Source organism: Gopherus flavomarginatus, chromosome 3 (assembly GCF_025201925.1).
Source record: "Gopherus flavomarginatus isolate rGopFla2 chromosome 3, rGopFla2.mat.asm, whole genome shotgun sequence".
Classification (NCBI taxonomy): Eukaryota; Metazoa; Chordata; order Testudines; family Testudinidae; genus Gopherus; species Gopherus flavomarginatus.
In genome coordinates, this window is record NC_066619.1 from 6,450,166 (window position 1) to 6,470,171 (window position 20,006).

At 41.9% G+C, this 20,006-nt stretch overlaps 1 protein-coding gene across 2 annotated transcripts in view; it reads left to right on the forward strand.

Annotated features, from left to right (window-relative positions):
- Nucleotides 1-20,006, forward strand: part of KIAA1328 (KIAA1328 ortholog) — a 262,209-nt gene that overhangs the window by 101,083 nt on the left and 141,120 nt on the right. For both annotated transcript variants that reach the window (XM_050943589.1, XM_050943590.1), the window contains exon 6: nt 5,424-5,551. In XM_050943589.1, coding sequence (XP_050799546.1) covers nt 5,424-5,551 — 128 coding nt within the window. The remainder of the gene's footprint in view (nt 1-5,423; nt 5,552-20,006) is intronic.

The following is a 20,006-nucleotide window of genomic DNA, read 5'->3' on the forward strand; positions in this document are numbered from 1 at the left end:
TATGGTGATGGGGGGCCATATAATACCCAAGGTAGATAACTGGGCCCCTTGTCATTGGTTTATGATTGTAAAACAATGTCATTCGAAATTCCATCTTCCCTTGATAATAGCCTCTTTAAAATGTCCTTTTGGGACAGAAGCTTCTCATGCTTGTTCTGTCTTAAGGCTTCATCTCTTTACAAATTTGAGGCAAGAAATATCATTTTCTTTTGAACAACAAAGGGTGAGAATTTATGTTTTAAATAAAAATTTCTGCTGCTTATTTCTCCCCCCTCCCCTCGCCCTCAGGGGAATAATTCAGAAAAGATTGAACTTTGAAACTTTGGCAAGTAACTGGTCCTTGTTATGAGGTCCCTGCTTGGCTAAATATGAAAATGTTCTAGATTAGCAGATTAGGGAATATGTTTGGAATTCTACCAAGTTGTAAAGCAGTGAGTAGGTTAGAGAAAGATGCACCGGTTGGTTGTTTTTCAGTGTTACGCAGGTGAATATGCAGAAATGAAAAGCTTTGCTAGTGAAGCTACTGGAGGAATTAGGCTCTGTAAGTCAAGGAAAACAGTGGTGCTCATAGTTGTTAGGGTATCCCCCCCTTCACTCTGAACTCTGGGGTACAGATGTGGGGACCCACATGAAATACCCCCCATAGCTTATATTCTACCAACTTAGATTAAAACTTCCCAAAGCACAAATTGCTTTCCTTGTCCTTGGACGGTATTGCTGCCACCACCAAGTGTTCTACAGAAAAATTCAGGGAAGAGTCACTTGGAATCCCCATTCCCCCAAAATATTCCCCTAAGTGCCTTCTCCTCCTTTCCTGGGGAGGCTTGAGAATAATATACACACCAGTTGGTTACAATGTGAGCAAGACCAAACCCTTTGTCTTTAGGACACTGAAAATCAATCAGGTTCTTAAAAGAAGAACTTTATTTTAAAGAAAAAGTAAAAGAATCACACCTGCAAAATCAGGATGGAAGGTAACTTTACAGGGTAATAAGATTTAAAACACAGAGGACTCCCCTCTGGACTCAACTTCACAGTTTCAAAAACAGGAATAAAACTACTTTTGTAGCATAGGAAAATTCACAAGTCAGAACAAAAGATAACTTAACACATTTCCTTTCCTTGCTTACAATTTCTGTAATTTTAGGTGGATCACTCCAGGTATGTTTTCAGGAGATATTGTACCTGCTTGGTCTCTCCCTCCATCCGGAGAGGGATGAAACAAATAGAGCCACAAACAAAGGCCCTCCCCCCACCCCCCGATTTGAAAGTATCTTCTTTCCTCATTGGTCCTTCTCATCATGTGCCAACTAGGTGATTTGAGCTACTTAATCCCTTACAGGTAAAATAATTCAGTACAGCCGCCATGGAGGGATTTTATGCTACCCTTTTCTTTATATTTATGACAGCTGTATACACCATATGTGTGGTGCATACCATTGGCAAGGGCAGCACCACCTGCGGAAGGGGTAAAAGGGCAGTTTGCCTTGGGCCCCCAAACCGAGTGGCTGAAATTTGGCCCAGTAGCCCTTCCATCATGACGGATAGGCCATTGTGCCAAACCTGAATGGAGCTGCAACCTTGTACACCAAGTCGCATTGCCACTCACTGAAATTTGGCCTCTTGATGGAGGGCGGCTGGGCCAGACCTTGGTGGCTCCATGTGAAGTTAAAGTAGTGGTTTAGTTGTGTGTACTATGTGAAAAATTTCTGGGGGAGCCCCTGGTAGAACCCCCAGGTTTCCAATTAAAAACAAACAAACCAAATGTTAGGAAATTAAACATGGGGGGAGCGGGAACGCTGTGTTGTTGCAACATTACAGTTTGCACTGTGAACATTACAAAAAGTCAAGCGAATGGTAACATGCCTACCGTGTAGATGTGTAGTATTTGCTGTTATTTTTTCCTAAGGATACTGTAGAGGGACCTTGACTCCCTGACTATTGGGAAACTGGTAGATATTATACAGCTGCTTATACTTCTAAACTCGTGAGGGGGCTGCTAGTGCCGCCAACAATCCTAAGTGCCCCAGAGGGGGTAAGTTGGAGCGGTAGGCGGTAGCCATGGTCCTGCCTCAATCCTGTATGTCCTGGCCTCCACAAGCATAATGCTACTAGCACTTGCTGCCTGGGCAATCCCGGCTCTTCAAGACAAACCTCTCAAAGCAAGGTTTTTGCTTCTAAGCCCTCGTCCAGACTAACCCGCGGCATCGGCGGGTTAAAATCGATTGCTCGGGGATCGATATATCGCGTCTAGTCTGGACGCGGTGTATCGATCCCCGAGCGCGCTTACATCGATTCCGGAACTCCATCAATCCGAACGGAGTTCCGGAATCGACGCGGAGAGCCGCGGACATCGATGCCGCGCCGTCCAGACTGGTGAGTACCTCGATTTTAGAAATTCGACTTCAGCTACGTTATTCTCGTAGCTGAAGTTGCGTATCTAAAATCGATTTTAATTCCTAGTCTGGACGTGGCCTCAGAGCCATAAATGAACTCTGTATCTGTGACTTTAATCTATTGTTTCACTAAATGAATCCTATAAAATAGACAGGTTATGCAGCATGGTGAATTAATATTTCTGTTAAAACCTGAACCTTTGCATTTCCTCACTTCTTATGATTCTCTTGTTACTGTACAAGCTTAATACTGCATTAATAAACTTTTTGTGCGCAACAAATTACAGTAATTCAAGTGTTAATTTTTTGTGCAACAAATGAGAATACAGTTCAGTGAACTCCTAAACAGCTCTAATCAGATAATTAATATCTTGTTAATCCAGTATTTGGACTCTTGAACTCTTAAAGAGATGTGATCTTATTTGAGCATTTAGCTGTGTTTCAGTTCTAGGATTTGTAGTCCTATAGATTTATTCCCCCTCCCGCCTCCATGAAATTTGTGAGTTTCTTCAAAGCAGATTGTGAAAGTATTTTATCAGCCTGTGTGTCTATACAGGTTCTAATAGCCTCCTCATCAACATTGTATCATTCCCTATTAAATGGTGTAGATCCTATTTGCATTTGTGCATGGCATAGAATCCTGTTAATTCCTACAAAGTAAGGTGCTCTTTCCCCACGTTTAGTAAAGATTTAATAGAGTGGAAGAGTAATATCTCATATTAAGGCTTGTGTCTTACAAAATTGTACTGCAGTAAATGAACTAGCTTAGTAAGAAGTATCATCATAGCTAAAACTAAGCTACATTTGTCTAAATGAATGAACAGAGAACACTGATATATTATACCTTTTTTGTTTGATTGCTTACTCGTTACTTCCCAATGAATGTCTCTAGTATTGTGTGAATGAACACGGTTTTATCTTCTAATGCAGGGGGGATTCCTAACCACTGTCACAATGTGAACCATATTTAAAAAGGCGAAAAGTCTCATGGTCTTCTCTCCTCCCATTCTTGCACATGCATCACCTCTCCCATTTGTGAACGCACAATAGCCTTTCGGCAATGCCAGCCATTGCTGACGTGTAGAAGTAATTCTAGGGAAGCAAGTCATGTTTTCAGCTCTCTTTTAATTAAATTGAGCAGCTAGAAGCAAGAAGAGACATCATCACGTGCACAGCAAGTGCTTCAAAGGTGCCAGTGGCCCACGGAGCAGAGTTTGGGACCCTCTGGTGTAATGCATTCCCACTGTATTAGTTTCTTTAGGTTTGACTCTCATACTGTATGATTTTTGTGTTTGAAATACAGAACTATGTGTAATGCACTGGCAAGAACAAGAATAGATATGCCCCCACTGTGTGTACCCCAAAGCCCATTAGGGTATACATTCCACTCACCCACATCGATAGGGAACAGCAATAGGCAGATAGTGGGGTAAGGTCCTGTTGTATGAGGGAGGGGCTGTTGGAAGCAGAGTGAATTAAGAGAGACATAAAAAATTGATAAAGATAGAACTGTCTGTTTTTATATTCTGCCACATAACATGGGTTTAAAGAAATTTGCCTATAATTTGTCTTCAAATACTGACATTTAACTCTTAGGCCGTATAAATGTACTGGCTTTTTCTACAGTAAAATTCATGCCCTGCGTCCAGGCTAATATGTTCACCTACTATAAACATTACTGCCTATAGTTACAGCTGGAATAAAAAATTACTTTTATATACATCATAGCTGGCAGAGACTCCTGAGACCACCACAAATCACTTCAGCCTTTTGGTGCTCTCTGACAAAATGCACAGAAATGTAAAACCGCTCAGGCTTCAGATGGATTGACCAGAAAAAGCAATTAGCATATTTAGACCATTGTTTGTACCCTCCTTTATCTCAAGATGCTGAGCAAAGGTGTTTTAGAAGCTCTCCTTATTACTTTAGCATTAGATCTTAATCACCTTCCTTCTGCTCCCTCCCCAAAAAGCTTTGCTCATCCCATTTTTAGCTCTGTTCTTAAATTATTTTTTTAAAAGGATCGTAATGGGGAATAACAAAGCGGTGAGTTATTTATGCAGCCATGATTGGCAAAAATGATTGCAACATGAATTTGCCCAGGAGCGATGATTAGATCATAAAAATGTTAAGAAAATCTGTAACTCAACACCATTTTACATATTTGAAGAAGTTTTTGTTCCCTATGTTAATTGTGATGACTTGTTATTAAAGCATTTATTCAGAGTAATCTCTTTGGACATTGAGCCCTTATCCCATCCGCATGCATAATTGAAATTGGGGAGGGGTGGAACGAGGGGGAAGCATAAACGGTTTACCATGCTAAATGAGCAAGGGAGGGAATTACACAATGACAGGTGAAGAGCAGATTTATCTCCTTTTGGAATTTCAGTGCTGCAAGCAAGGCAGGACACTATTGCTAATATTCTTGCAAATACCACAGTTTTTTGCTTCTACAGCAATCCAAAAATCATTGCTGGTCTCTGAAAGGCCTGTAGTCTTGGAACTGTGGCTGTGTTTATGATCCATCAGTAGTTCAAATGGGGCACCAAATCCATAGCTGTACTTAAAAAGTGGAATATTTACCGAGTTGGCTATTGGTAATTAAAGCATTAGCACTATCCTCCTTAGCTGAATACAGATAGGACCACATATGCAAAGAGGGCTGTAACTGCGGTAACTGAAATGTCATAACCTACCTCCTGTACTCATCCCTTCAAGTGTTTGTAAATTTGGTGAGGGTTCGTCTCTGTCTTATGGACGTGGGATAAGATTGCACTTGTTCTTGGTCTTTTCATTTCGCTTCAGGCACATCCATAGTAACCATCCATCTCCACCCTCCCACCCCAACCTCCTCCCCCACCACATCCATTCCATGCACACATGGTGTGTCTTTCTCTGAACTCTGCATTTTATGGCTTCAGTTACCACAGGACCAAAACAGATTTACCCAGAATAAATTTGGTATTTGTTAGATTTTAACTTTTCAATATGGAATATTTTTTTCCCCTTAACTTGCTGTCTCACCTCTGCAGCAGCAGTACAGAGAATGCCAGGAACTTCTGAGCCTATATCAGAAGTATCTATCTGAACAGCAAGAAAAGCTAACTGTCTCTCTCTCAGAGCTTGGTGCTGCCAAGCTGAAGGAGCAGCAGGTAAGCTCTCTCCTCTCACCATTTCTTTAATGACTACATTGCTGATCCCGTTGAAACATCCTTTCACTTGCTGTCAGAGCTGTAACTGTAATGTGTTGTCTTATGGTATATAAATGTTCTTGCACTATTCTGTGATTGGCATTTCCATGGCCCTTTTCCCTAATACATGGACTAGAGGTAAGAAATTATTACTTAAAGCAACCCATGGATCGTTAAGTCAGGTCAAGTTCATTGATTCAACTGTAATGCTGCGGGAGCTGTGAAGAATCCCTTTCTTTGCAGTCTAAGGGGAAAGGTAAGGGGTGCTGTTGCCTTCCTTGAGCCCTTTTGGACAACGTGTGCTTCATAGAGAATTTGCTGTCGTTTTAGAAATAGCCTTTTAAATTTCCAGCATAATTTTCAGTGAGTGAAAAAGAGATAGAAGCAGGTGAACTTGGCTGATAAGAATTTTTCCAGTCTATCCAGGAGTTCGTCTCTTTTTGAACCTTCATAAAACAACTACTAATTGCAGATAAAGTTAAAAGAGAAAATATTGGTTGAGATGCTGTATGTCCTACCTAAGTGGTTAAGTGGTCTTAAGTTCCCGTATGCTGAAACCGGAAAGTTGCTAAAAGACCTTGCTATTAGTGATTTACTGATAGCTAGTTACTTGATTTATGTACCTGCTGATAGCTGATCCTTTTGCCAGGATGAAGATAATGACTCTGACCAAAGTTATTCTTATCTACTCTTCTTCAAAAAAAATTGCCTCTGCAGATCTCCACTCTTGGTGTTTCACGTGAAGCCTATAGCTTCTAATAGTGGTAAAGTTTTTACATCTTGAGCCTTGAAGCATCTGCTAGGGGCTTCTATTATCATAACAGTTATGTGCTGGCAATGATCTCAGCACTGTAGAAAACCCAGAAGGTGACACACTGTGTGTCCTAGAGCTTACATTCTAACAAAACTACACAGACACAGCGAGCTATTGATAAAGTCTATCTTGGTGAGTGATGTTTGGCTTTTCTTTTTAATAAGTGTATAACAGCACTTAACTTTGTATTTAGAAAGAGGAACTGACTTTCCCCTTCAGTTTCCCGTTGTATACAATGTCCTGTTGGTGAGGTTTGGATTTTATAAATATTGATAGACATTTTTGTGTTCTGCCACATTTAAAATCTTATGTATCTTTGTCTGGTGTGGCGTTCCTAAGATTAGCAAATCTTGCCTGAGAACTTCTGGTCCTGCTATTCTCTCTCATACCTGCACTTCACTGGGGAATTTGAAAAAGCCAAGCTGAAGCTCTCTCAGTAGTTCAGCACAGACCAGCCTGGCAATACCAGCTGTGTTTGAGGTGAGACAAGTTATGTTTGAGATTTTTTACCTTCAACCAGTTGAGAGACAGACATATCTTTAGCTCTTGCTCCTGGGTAATACCTGGTATCAGGACATCCTCCATAGCTTCTATGCCAAAATGTAAAGACAGACACAAGTGAAAAAGCATCACCTCAATAATTGGTGCATCAGCACATATCAGTGCAGCACCTAGTGCTCATTGCCATTTGATGAATAGTTTGGTGCCAAGGACTGTCATGGAGTCATGACTGGGACTGACTCCAACTCCAGTGTATGAAATGTGATGCATTGAGACCTTCCACCTTGCTTGTCCCATTTGCCCTCCTTTATCCCATTTTAATGGCAGCAACTCCTTTACCTATTAAAGATGAGGTCTCTTCATTGCTGGCTCCTTTCTAAATTTAGCTCTGCTGACACTTCTTGGTCAAACTTCTGTGAACCTCAAGGTATTGAGCTCCTCTTCTGTGAACTCCTACTGGTTGCAGTCTAGTCATGTTTCTCTCTCCTTTTCTCACTGCAACTATGTCTACTCTACACAGTTAACACAGGTGGTGCCTGGGTGTGACCATCCCCACTGCAAAGCCATACCCACATTACTGTGTCCTCATTATTGCTGTATGAGGTGGGGGGTGTCAGGGCTGATTCCCCACTCTGGCACTTTGAGTGCAGAAGTTGGGGACCCGCAAGGATTCTAAAAATTAATACTGGCCGCTACAGGCTGGTATTAAACTCCCAAGGTCACAGCTTCTTTATGATCTTGGATGGGTAGATGCTGCCATCACCCAAGTGCAAACCTTCCCCCCTTTTGAGAACTCAGGAAAGAGCACTTGGGAATTCCTTCCTTTGGGGCAGTGGTCCCCAACCTTTTTTGTCTGGCGGGTGCCAGAAGATGAGCCACGAAGGACCGTGGCAGTGGACGAGCATCCGCCAATATGCCGCCAAAATTCGGCAGCATTTTGGCGGCGATGCCTCTGGATGACGCTGCTTGTCGGCAGCAAGCATCATCATCCAGAGGTGTCGCCGCTGAAATGCTTCAGAATTTCCGTGGCATTTCGGCGGATACTCGTCCGCCAGCCAGTACGTGGACGCACTTAGATGCCAAGGCGGGCGCCATGGCACCCGCAGGCACTGCGTTGGGGACACCTGCTTTGGGGTACCCTCAAGCCCTTTCACCTCCCCCTCTCCGCCCCCCCCCCCGGGGAAGAGCTGAGAAAGAAAACAAAGGAAATCAGCTGTTGCCACCAGCTAATTAAACAACATTGCACAAACCTCCCAGGACACCAAAAATTAAATCCTGTTCTTAAAAAGGTAAATTTTATTAAAAACAAAAAGAAAATGCATCTGGAACATAGGCTTTTGCTAGATTTAAAAAACCCGCTTATACAAATTAATTGTCAAGAATAACCTTCTTGAGGTCCAGCTTAAAGGTTACAAGCAAAACAGTACGGCTAAACAGAAGCATTTGGGGTTAGCACAGAGTCCAAAAGCCGTAAGAAATAAACAAAATAAACCTAATCACATCTTCCTACACATTTTCTGATCTACTTACGTATCTTGGTTTCCAAATAAGCAATTTCTAGGTATGATTCTGATGATTTTTGTACCTGGCCATCAGCTTCTCACAGCGTAACTGCTGCCCTGTTCTCCTCTACCCCAGAGAGCAACAACAACAGACAAATGGAAGGTTTTTCCCAATTTTAAAAAGTTCTAGCCCCCCCATTGGCTCTTTTAGTCAAGTGCCCACTCACTTCCCTTTACCTACGCATGCAGTCAGACTTTTTAACCCTTTACAGGTAAAGCAAGTAGAGAACAGCTACCAAGAGGGATTCTATAGCTAACTGGCTGGCTTGGTGTCTACAAAAGGGAGTCACCCCCCTCTCATTTATTACGGGGGGGCACATGTAATGGGTCTTTGTGCTGAGACACGCTTTATGGATGCTGCCAACACGTCTTCCAGAGCAAGTGATACATGGACACGCCTGGAAAGAGAAAGAGGGTGACCTGGAGAAACATCACGCAGAACAATAGAGAAGCCAAACCCATCAGCGTGACACTCAGAAGCCTGAACAGACCAGCACAAGATTGAGATAAATGGCAGAAACTGGTGGATGCACCTGAGACTGGAGGACTCCAGTGATTCAGCCTATGTCCTTATTGCAAAGTGTGTGGGTTCCAGGCCAAGTTTAAGCCTTGTTTCCTAACCTACACTACCAGCCAGGTAAACTAGCCTGTATAATTGAAGCACCTTTAAACCTGGGCTAGAGGTTTTTTATGTAGTCAGAAGGGGGACAGGGGGAGTTAAAGCTAAAACCGATGTAAGAGCCTGGGTTAACTGCAGTGTAAACATGGCCTGAGTGTTAAAGTTTGGGAGACCATTTAGCTGTGTGGACTAAGAAGGCATTGAATAGCATCTCTATATAATTTAAGTGGTTGAAGGTCATCTGATTGGTCATGAACACTTTCCTTACAGCTGCCCAGAACCTGGTAGACATTTCAGCATTGTGATTTACCTACCCTGATCCTCACAGAGGAACAAGTTATACTGAGAGAACACCAGAAACAGAGCGTGACCAGGCATGTTAGTCGCTGTTCAGGGGCTGGCAAAGAGAGCTAATGTGCTTTTTCTGACTAGAGCTGCATATTCTAAGTGTCAGGGTAGCAGGGCAAAGTTCTCTGTAGTGAATGCAGTAATCCCCCAGCTGTGTCCTATCAAGTGAAGTTGCAATTGATAATCAGAGCCAGTAGCCACATGGAGGAAAAAGGAAATAACAGATAAGGAGCCCTCATTTGGTCTGATTTAAAATGACTTTTTACGGCTCTTCAACTCCAGGCCACAGAAAGCCAGTCTTCTCAGTGACATTTGTATTGGGGAGGGGGTTCTGGAACAGCCTTCCAATAGGAGTAGTGCGGGCAAACAACTGAATCAGTTTTAAGATGGATCTTGATAAATTTATGAACAGGATTATATAATGGAGTTACTTGTGGACTAGAATTAATCCAGGAGGTTCTTTCCTGTCCTTTGTTCTTGTATTGTTTAGGCTGAAGAAAGCCTCATAGAATTGTAGGACTGGAAGGGACCTGGAGAGCTCTTCTAGTGCAGTCTCATGTACTCCAAGCAGGATTAAGTATTAAACCATTCCTGACAGGTGTTTGTCTAATCTGCTCTTAAAAATCTCCAATGATGAAGATTCCATAACCTCCCTGGGCAATTTATTCCAGTGGTTAACCACCCTGAGAATTAAGAAGTTTTTCCTAATGTCCACCTAAATCACCCTTGCTGCAGTTTAAGCCCATTGCTTCTCAGAGGTTAACAAGAACAATTTTTCTCCCTCTTCCTTGTAACAACCTTTTATGTACTTGAAAACTGTAATTATGTCCCTCTGTCTTCTCTTCTCTAGACTAAACAAACCCATTTTTTTTCTATCTTCCCTCATAGGTCATGTTTTCTAGATGTTTAATCACTTTTTTTGTTCTTCTCTGGACTCTCTCCAGTTTGTTCACATTTTTCCCAAAATGTGGCACCCAGAGCTAGACACAGTACTCCAGTTGAGGCCTAATCAGCATGGAGTAGAGCAGAATTACCTCTTGTGTCTTGCTTACAACACTCCTTCTAATACATCCCAGATTGATGTTTGCTTTTTTTGCAACAGTTGACTCATATTTAGCTTGTGATCCAAAGTCCTTCCTAGGCAGTCATTTCCCATTTTGTATGTGTGCATCTGATTGCTCCTTCCTGAATGGAGTACTTTGAATTTGTCCTTATTGAATTTCCTCCTATTTTCTTCAGACCATTTCTCCAGTTTGTGCAGACCATTTTTAATTTTAATCTTTCCTGAGTTCTCTTTAAATCGCCGACCATGGAGAATTTTTTTCTGTTTGTTTATTTTGATTGAGTTTGGGAAAGCCTGGATACATCAAACAGACTGTAAGAGCTTCAGATGTTGGCTTGCTACTCAACCATAACCGTCCTGGCTTGTTACGCAGAGGTAGATAACATTTCCTTCTTTTTGTAACTGCTGTCTATTCTCACTTGTGGAATTGGCACCTGTAGTTTGAACTGCCAGGGCACCAGTCCCACAAGTGTGAATAGTCAGAGGTAACACTCAAAGAACAGTTACAAACAGGTAACCTTTTCTCTTCTCTGCCCTGCAGAACCACATGGGAGGACACCCAATTACACTTTGTAAATAATGCCTCTTAATATGGTCTAGTTAGAACTATCTTGTCTCTGTTCTTCTCTTCCTCCCATCTCTAATCTAACTTTTTTTTTATTTGACTTGTGATCTCATGCCACACCCATCACCATGGCATCTTCTGCAGTTTACCTTTCTACTCTTCCTTCCTTATTTTTATGTGGATTAATACTGATAAGGCTACCCATTCTCTGCAGACTTGGACTGTCAGTGCAAGGTCACCTTTCAGTATCCAAAAGCTGATTTCCGTATTAGGAATGTGGAGTAGCAAAAGAGAATGAGGCACGCTGCAGTGTTACCAAATTTTCTCTCACTGTCAAAAAAAAAAAAAATAAAAAAAAAATGGATGGTTGTGTAGCAACCAAAGACTGCAGGAGTTACAATACTATTGCATTTGTGACTGAAATGCAGCTCTGATTCCTATCCATGTTGAACTAATGCTGCTACTTTGGGTTATGTTTAGTTTGCCTGCATCTTGTCATCCTTTCGTGAACTCGAAATTGCTGTTGTTCATAATCTCGGCTTAGTAATAGGGTCCTTTTAAACAGAAGCCACCCCTCAAAATTTAAAGAAATATCCTGGCAGTGGTAGACTGAAATTGTTGGGAAAATGGTGGTGAAATGATTTAAGATAGAACTTTTGTGGAGTCAATAATCAGTAACTGGAACATGAAGCATCTTTTTTTGTGAGATAAAGTTAATTCCATTTGAAAAGATACTTAAGGTGACATTAATTGAATTATTCAAACTGGCCTTCTTAGCATTAACTCTGGGTTAATATCTCATGCTGCCTCTGGTTTCATTAGAGGAGTTTTAAGTACATAACTTTTTTATAATAAATTCAATACCTAGAAGCTGAACTGAAATTGGTTTACTTTCCACCACCCCATAAAAAGAAGCATTAATTGTAAAGTGACAATTAAAGTGCTCAGTAAAGAAGAGTCAGACAGATGCAAAGAGAGAGCTTTTGTGTAAAGGAAGTGAAGGGCTCATCTGAACATTAAGTTTCTGCCCTGATATTAATAGAAAATGCCATCCATATTAAAACATAGTTAAATTTCTATCAAAAACTATTTTGGACATCTTTCTGCTGCTCCCAACTGTTCATCCTTTGCCATTTCAAGAAGCTTTACACGGAGATGTAAAGAAAATTGCTGTTGTTCTAAGTAATCAGGTCTGACCTAATTATACCTTGCTTCACTGCCATCTCAAACAGTGGAAAGAATCCAATTTATGTTGGCAAGTATGTGGCTGATGAAATTGTGGAAATGTTCCACAGCTTGGAGCAGGACTTGACTTTCAAGAGCTGGACTGAAGGCTGAAGTTTTACTGGAATGGAATTCTTGATCTTCTGTTGAAGGGAGGATAATATCTTTAGCCATGGCTCTGCCTGTTTCATATTAATCTTTTTATTTTCAAGTACATCTGGCTGCTTTTATTTCTTATTTGTATAAGATTATCAGGACATCTGTTGATTCCTTTGGCTCAAGAAGATTCTTGTTCACCAGATTCTCTGTTTTCAGCTTGGGTTTTCCCCTAGCTGAGCAGCAGCAGGGAAAACCTAACAGAGAGTGAATTCCAAATCCCAACAAATTCCAAAGGGGCATCTACTCCTTCTTGTTCTTGTGTGTGATATATTCGTTTCTCTGTTGTTTAGCACCCAGAGGTCCCAGTTAAGAGCAGGATGCTGTTTAACAAAGTGCTGTACAAACACATATGAAGACATAGTCTCTGGGCTGGGAAGTATATGATCTAAGAAGATTAGCATTGCTTTTTGGAGACTAGATTTTATTTAAAAAATAAATCAATCACTGGTTTATCTTAAATGTTACTGATACGATATTCTGTGTAGTTTTAAAATAAAAACCTAAGAACTCTGTTCCCAGAAAAAACAACGAAGAGTCCTTGTGGCACCCTAGAGACTAACACATTTATTTGGGCATAAGCTTTCGTGGGCTAAAACCCACTTCACTTCATAAAGCCCACAAAAGCTTATGCCCAGATAAATTTGTTAGTCTCTAAGGTGCCACAAGGACTCCTCGTTGTTTTTGTTGATGCAGACTTAACATGGCTATCACTCTGAAACCTTTCCAGAAAAGTCCAAAGATCCTGCTTTCTTTTCATCTCTATGACTAAAACTCTTGTCCACATCTGTCATCCTCTGCCTTAACAAAGGTAACCTTTCAAAGTTCTGTCATCTGGGTTATTTCCTTGAAAAAGAGAGGGGGTGTGTGTGGGAGAGGGGGGAGTTCAGTCTGCACAAACCAAGCTCTTTTTTTCTCTTTTCACAGGTCACCTTTAAAAGCATTGTTTAGCTTGATTAAAGAAAAAAAATATGCAAAGGGTTTTGAATGCTGGGAGGCAAACCTGCATGATAGAATTTATTTTGTTGTTTACCCAGCTTTACTGAAACGATGGATGAGCCCATCTGAAAGATAAACATGGATCGGGACAATAAATAAAGAACTATTGTAATCTGAAGTGGACCCAGAGGTATCAGATAATTTGGGAAGGGAAGTAGCCAGGAAGAGACAAGGGCTTAACTTAAGTCAATATTAGTTAGGAGTAGTGATGAGTTTGGTGGCATTTAGGTAACTTGGATTTTTCTTTAACTTAAATTTAGGGCTAGCCTGAAGGTGCTTTTAGTAGTATCTATATATGAGATGTATATTATCCAACAATCCTTTTTTATGACTTTTTCCTCTCCGTTCCACACATTGCCAATAAATACTGCTTTATTTAAAGTGGATTGAGCTTTGACTGTTATAGCTGGGGAAATTACTGACTAGTTTTCTCAAAGGGAACAGAACTGTAGGCTGAAAGGAAGCAGATAAAGGTGAACATCCTCTGAATCAATGAAAGGTATGGAGAAGGTTGCAGCCTACTTCTTGAGCAGAGTCACAGAAGGGCCAGAGGGTGACACAAATCTAGGAGGACCAAACTGTTACATCCTTGGAGGTAGCAGTTTTAGGAAGAAATCACTGGAGACCCAGAGAACTGTAAACCATACAACCAGCCATTTATTGCCACACACTGAACTAAACAAAAACGAGCCCAAACGGGCTGGGTTATCCCCTAATAATCAAATTCTGTTGCAATAGCAACAACAAGATTCTATTACCACGACAACCAAATACTCAAACAAATTAAAATGCAAAGATCGATCAGAAGAAGGTGTGACAGGAAACACTAAGCTCTTCAAACTCATCCCTTCTAGCTCAGTTAAGGCACTGGGCTCAATTTGGATTTGCCACAGTCTGTCTTGTGTGACCCTGGGCAAGTCCCTTACTGACCCTGTGCTTCACTTCCCCATCTGTAAAACAGGAATAAAATATCCTTTCTCCCATCCCTTGTCTGTCTTTATTGAGACTGTAAGTTTTTTGGGGGGCAGAGGCGAACTTTTACTATGTATTTGCACAACGACTAGCAAAATGGACATAGAAGCTAGAAAAAAACAGACTGGAAATAGGGCAGACCTTTACAACAATGAGAGTAATTAACCATTGTAACAATTTACCATGGGTCATGGTGGATTCTTCATCACTGACCATTGTAAAATCAAGTTTAGATGTTTTTTCTGAAAGATCTGTTCTAGTACTTTTTTGGGGGAAGTTCTACAGTCTGTATTCTACAGGAGGTCAGACTAGATGATCACCACGGTCCCTTCTAGCCTTAGTATCTATGGAATGGGACCCTGATCTCAGTGAGGGTCTCTTGGGACTACCAGTATGCCAGTTTAAAAAAAACTACCACTCTTCAAGTGTTTGCCTACATGTGTTCCTCTTCTGGTGTGCGTATGCCAAAAATCAGAACACTTTAGCCAGCAATGTCCATTGGCTGCACCCTTTGTGACCTTGAGCCTCTGTACCAACAGTTTTAAGCTGGGCAGAGCAACCAACCGACCCTCAGTTCTTCCCAGAGCCTCATTTGTCTAGGGCTGAAGCAGCATTACCCACATTAGATGTCCTCAGGGCTCTACCTTATTATAAAAATAGAACAAAACTATTTAGGTTATCACATAGGTTATTTATTTCTATGGCTGAAAGATCTAGGGGTCAGGCAATTTCAACCCAGAGAATTTTCAAGTGGGTTTCAGTTGCATTAAGTTAGTGTATGAGAGAGCTAATTTAGATCACATTATACCAGGGCACAGACAGCTTCTGTGGCCTCAGGGATATTTCTCTAACTGTCATAAGTAGTGCTACATGGGGTAGTGTATATGCTTTTACTAGCCAACACTGTATTCTAGAGGCATCTCGCTTGGATGGTTTTTTCTGCAGGACTTTGTTGCAATTTGTGTCTGTTTAGACTCACAGTACCCTCCTCCGATGTTTGTACCATGCTTGAGTCACCAGAAATGGACTATGTGTAGACTAACTCTTAAGATGTGTTGTCTGTGTGTGTCCCAGGATTCACCCTTCTTTCCTCACTATTGTAGAGTCTATTAATATGGCATTGATTATTGTGAAGGAATTGGAGGGTCAGTTGGTTGCTCTGCCCAGCTCCGGGGCATGAAGGACACAAGGTGCAGCCAATAGACACTGCTGGCTAAAGTGTTCCAATCTTGGGCATATGGGGACCATATACATCCGAAGTGGGACACATGTAGACAACACATCTCAAAGAACTCTAGCTATTAATGGGTACGTAACTTTCTTTTTTTAAGGATCTCTAGACTTCAACACTTCTTGGTAGCAGTTGATCTACCTTTTTCAAAATGTTGACCCCGATCAACAAACCAGCCAGGTATAAATACTTACAGACATGCGGACTGTGTAAATTCAATATTTTCAAACCAGCTGAGTGAAAACACAAACATACAGCCCAAATTCAGCATTCACACTGGAACTGACATGTATGTAAAACAGATTCGAGTTTACAGTACTTTCTATGATTGAGAGACAAAATAGTTAAATTTCCTAAACCTTAACAGAAAAACTGTGTGCTAGTTTATTGAATTCTTTTGCAGGTTCCTCAAATGTTCCAGGTACTGCTGCAGAAGGATGAAATCCACTGATTCTCTGTATGCTTATTATAGACTCATAGACTCATAGGTCAGAAGGGACCAATCTGATCATCTAGTCTGACCTCCTGCACAAGGCAGGCCACAGAACCCCACCCATCCAATTTTATACAACCCCTATCCCAGGACCGAGTTATTGAAATCCTCAAAAATGGTTTGAAGACCTCAAGCTGCAGAGACACCACCAGCAAGCGACCCGTGCCCCACGCTGCAGGGGAAGGCGAAAAACCTCCAGGGCACCTGCCAATCCGCCCTGGAGGAAAATTCCTTCCCGACCCCAAATATGGCGATCAGCTAAACCCTGAGCATGTGGGCAAGAGTCACCAGCCAGCACCCAAGAAGGAGTTCTCCGCAGCAACTCAGTACCCATCGCATGCAACATCTCCCCGCAGACCATTGAGCAGACCTGTCTGGTGGTAATTCAAGATCAATTGCCCAAATTGACGATCCTATCATAACATCCCCTCCATATACTTATCAAGCTTTGTCTTAAAGCCAGGAAAGTCTTTTGCCCCTACTACTTCCCTCGGAAGGCTATTCCAGAACTTCACTCCCCTAATGGTCAGAAACGTTCGTCTAATTTCAAGTCTAAACTTCCTAATATCCAGTTTATACCCATTCGTCCTCGTGGCTACATTAGTACTAAACTTAAATAATTCCTCTCCCTCCCTAACGTTAACCCCCTTGATATATTTATATAGGGCGAGCATATCCCCCCTCAGCCTTCTTTTGGCCAGGCTAAACAAGCCAAGCTCTTTGAGTCTCCTTTCATAAGGCAGTTTTTCCATTCCTCGGATCATCCTCGTAGCCCGTCTCTGAACCTGTTCCAGTTTGAATTCATCCTTCTTGAACATGGGACACCAGAACTGCACACAGTATTCCAGATGGGGTCTCACCAACGCCGTATACAACGGTACTAACACCTCCTTATCCTTGCAGGAAATACCCCGCCTGATGCATCCCAAAATCGCATTTGCTTTTTTAACAGCCGTATCACATTGGCGACTCATAGTCATCCTGCTATCAACCAGTACCCCAAGGTCCTTCTCTTCCTCCGTCGCTTCCAACTGATGCGCCCCCAACGTATATCCAAAATTCTTATTATTAATTCCTAAATGCATGACCTTGCACTTTTCACTATTGTATTTCATCCTATTTCTATTACTCCAGTTTACAAGGTGGTTCAGATCTTCTTGAATAGTATCCCTGTCCTTCTCCGTGTTAGCAATACCCCCCAGCTTCGTGTCATCTGCGAACTTTATTAGCACATTCCCGCTCTTTGTGCCAAGGTCAGTAATAAAAAGGTTAAATAAGATCGGTCCCAAGACCGATCCTTGAGGGACTCCACTGGTGACCTCCTTCCAGTCCGACAGTTCACCTTTCAATACGACCCTCTGGAGTCTCCCCTTTAACCAGTTCCTTATCCACCTTACAACTTTCATATTCACTCCCAGCTTTTCCAATTTAACTAACAGCTCCCTGTGCGGAACCGTGTCGAACGCCTTACTGAAATCTAGGTAAATTATATCTACCGCATTTCCTTTATCTAAGTAATCCGTCACCTTCTCAAAGAAGGAGATCAGATTGGTTTGGCACGATCTACCTTTAGTAAATCCGTGTTGCAGTTCGTCCCAATTACCATTGACCTCTATGTCCTTAACTACTTTCTCCCTTAAAATTTTTTCCAAGACCTTACATACTACAGACGTCAAGCTAACAGGCCTATAATTACCCGGATCACTCTTTTTCCCTTTCTTAAAAATAGGAACTACATTAGCAATCCTCCAGTCATATGGCACAACACCCAAGATTATCGATTGCTTAAAAATTCTCGCTAACGGGCTCGCAATTTCACGCGCCAGTTCCTTTAATATCCTCGGGTGGAGATTGTCCGGGCCCTCCGACTTCGACCCATCAAGCTGTTCAAGTACAGCCTCTACCTCAGTTGCAGTAATATCCACTTCCATATCCACATTCCCGTTTATCATCCCTCCATCATCGCAAGGTTCCTCACTAGTCTTATTAAAAACCGAGGCAAAGTACTTGTTTAGATGTTGGGCCATGCCTAGGTTATCCTTAACCTCCATTCCATCCTCAGTGTATAGCGGCCCCACTTCTTCTTTCTTTGTTTTCTTCTTATTTATGTGGCTGTAGAACCTTTTACTATTGGTTTTGATTCCCTTTGCAAGTTCCAGTTCAATGCGGCTTTTAGCCTTCCTCACTTTATCCCTACATGTTCTGACCTCAGCAAGGTAGCTTTCTTTACTGATCCTGCCTTCCTTCCACTCCCTGTAAGCTTTCTGCTTTTGTCTAATCCCCTCTCTGAGTTGCTTGCTCATCCAGTTTGGCCTGCAACTCCTGCCCATGGTTCTTTTCCCCTTTCTCGGGATGCAGGCTTCCGACAGTCTCCGCAGCTGTGACTTAAAGTAATTCCAGGCCTCCTCCACATTTAAATCCACTAATTCCTCCGTCCAATCCTCTTCCCTAACTAATTTCCTTAACTCTTTAAAATTAGCCCTCGAGAAGTCAAAAACCCTAATCGCAGATCTACATTTGTTTATCCTTCCATCTAGTTTGAACTGAATCAGCTCATGATCACTCGAACCAAGGTTGTCCCCTACCACCATTTCTTCTACGAGGTCCTCACTGCTCACCAACACCAAGTCTAGAATGGCATCCCCTCTCGTAGGTGCTTCAACTACTTGATGAAGAAATCCATCCGCTATCACATCCAGAAAAATCCGACCCCTATTATTCGTGCAAGTACTCGTCCTCCAGTCTATGTCCGGGAAGTTGAAGTCCCCCATAATCACACATTTCCCCTTTGTGTTTACTTCATTAAAGACATTAAAGAGGTCTCTATCCATATCCCAATCCGATCCCGGCGGTCTGTAGCACACCCCAAGCACTATCTCAGGGGAAGCTCTAGTTGCTTTTTTACCCAGCGTGATTTTTGCCCAGACGGACTCCGTGTTATCCATTCCATCGCATCTTATTTCGCTACATTTAATTTCATCATTGATGTACAAGGCTACTCCCCCACCTTTGCCTTTCTTCCTGTCTTTTCTGAACAGCACATAGCCTTCAATACCCATGCTCCAGTCATGAGTACTATTCCACCAGGTTTCGGTAATCCCTATAATATCCGGCTTGACTTCCTGCACGAGTAACTCCAGTTCCTCCATCTTGTTACCTAGGCTCCTCGCATTAGTGTACAAACCTTTTAATTTTCGGCGTTTGGCGTCAGTGACATTCTTTCCCCCGTCGTGCACAAACTGTCTGCCACCAGCATCACCCGTTACTCTGGTTTCTACTCCACTATTCCTCCTTGGATCAAATCTTGGGGCCACAAGGGTATCCCCGCTCACTTTGTTTACTTCCCTCTCCAGGTTATGTTCTGGCGTGGAGATCTCCCAAACATTTCCCAACCATCTCCCCCAACTTTCTAGTTTAAAGCCCTCTTGATGAGGTCGGCGAGCCTCCATCCTAGAATCCTATTTCCCTCCTTGCTGAGATGAAGTCCATCCTGAGCATGGACTTATTCTCAGAAGCCTTATTCTCAGAGGCTTTAAAAAAAACAATGAAACTTAGGATATATCTAGAAGAAGTCCCATTTAGTGTTCCTCTTGAAAGAGTAAACCCAGACACCCAAGTACAAATTTTTAAATATTTATTACATTTCTTACACAAGGAATATCATTAATAGGACTTGAATTTCTGGTTAATAGTTTTCAACATTCATGCAGACACAGTGCTCTAGTGGACTGCATAAATTCAGTGGAACCTGGAGAACTCTGATCTAATTCTGGTTCTTTCAGTGTCTTCCATTTAACCTCTCCGTGCCTCAGTTTTCCCATCTATAAAATGGAGATGATGATGCCTTTTTGTAAAGCACTTTAACCTCA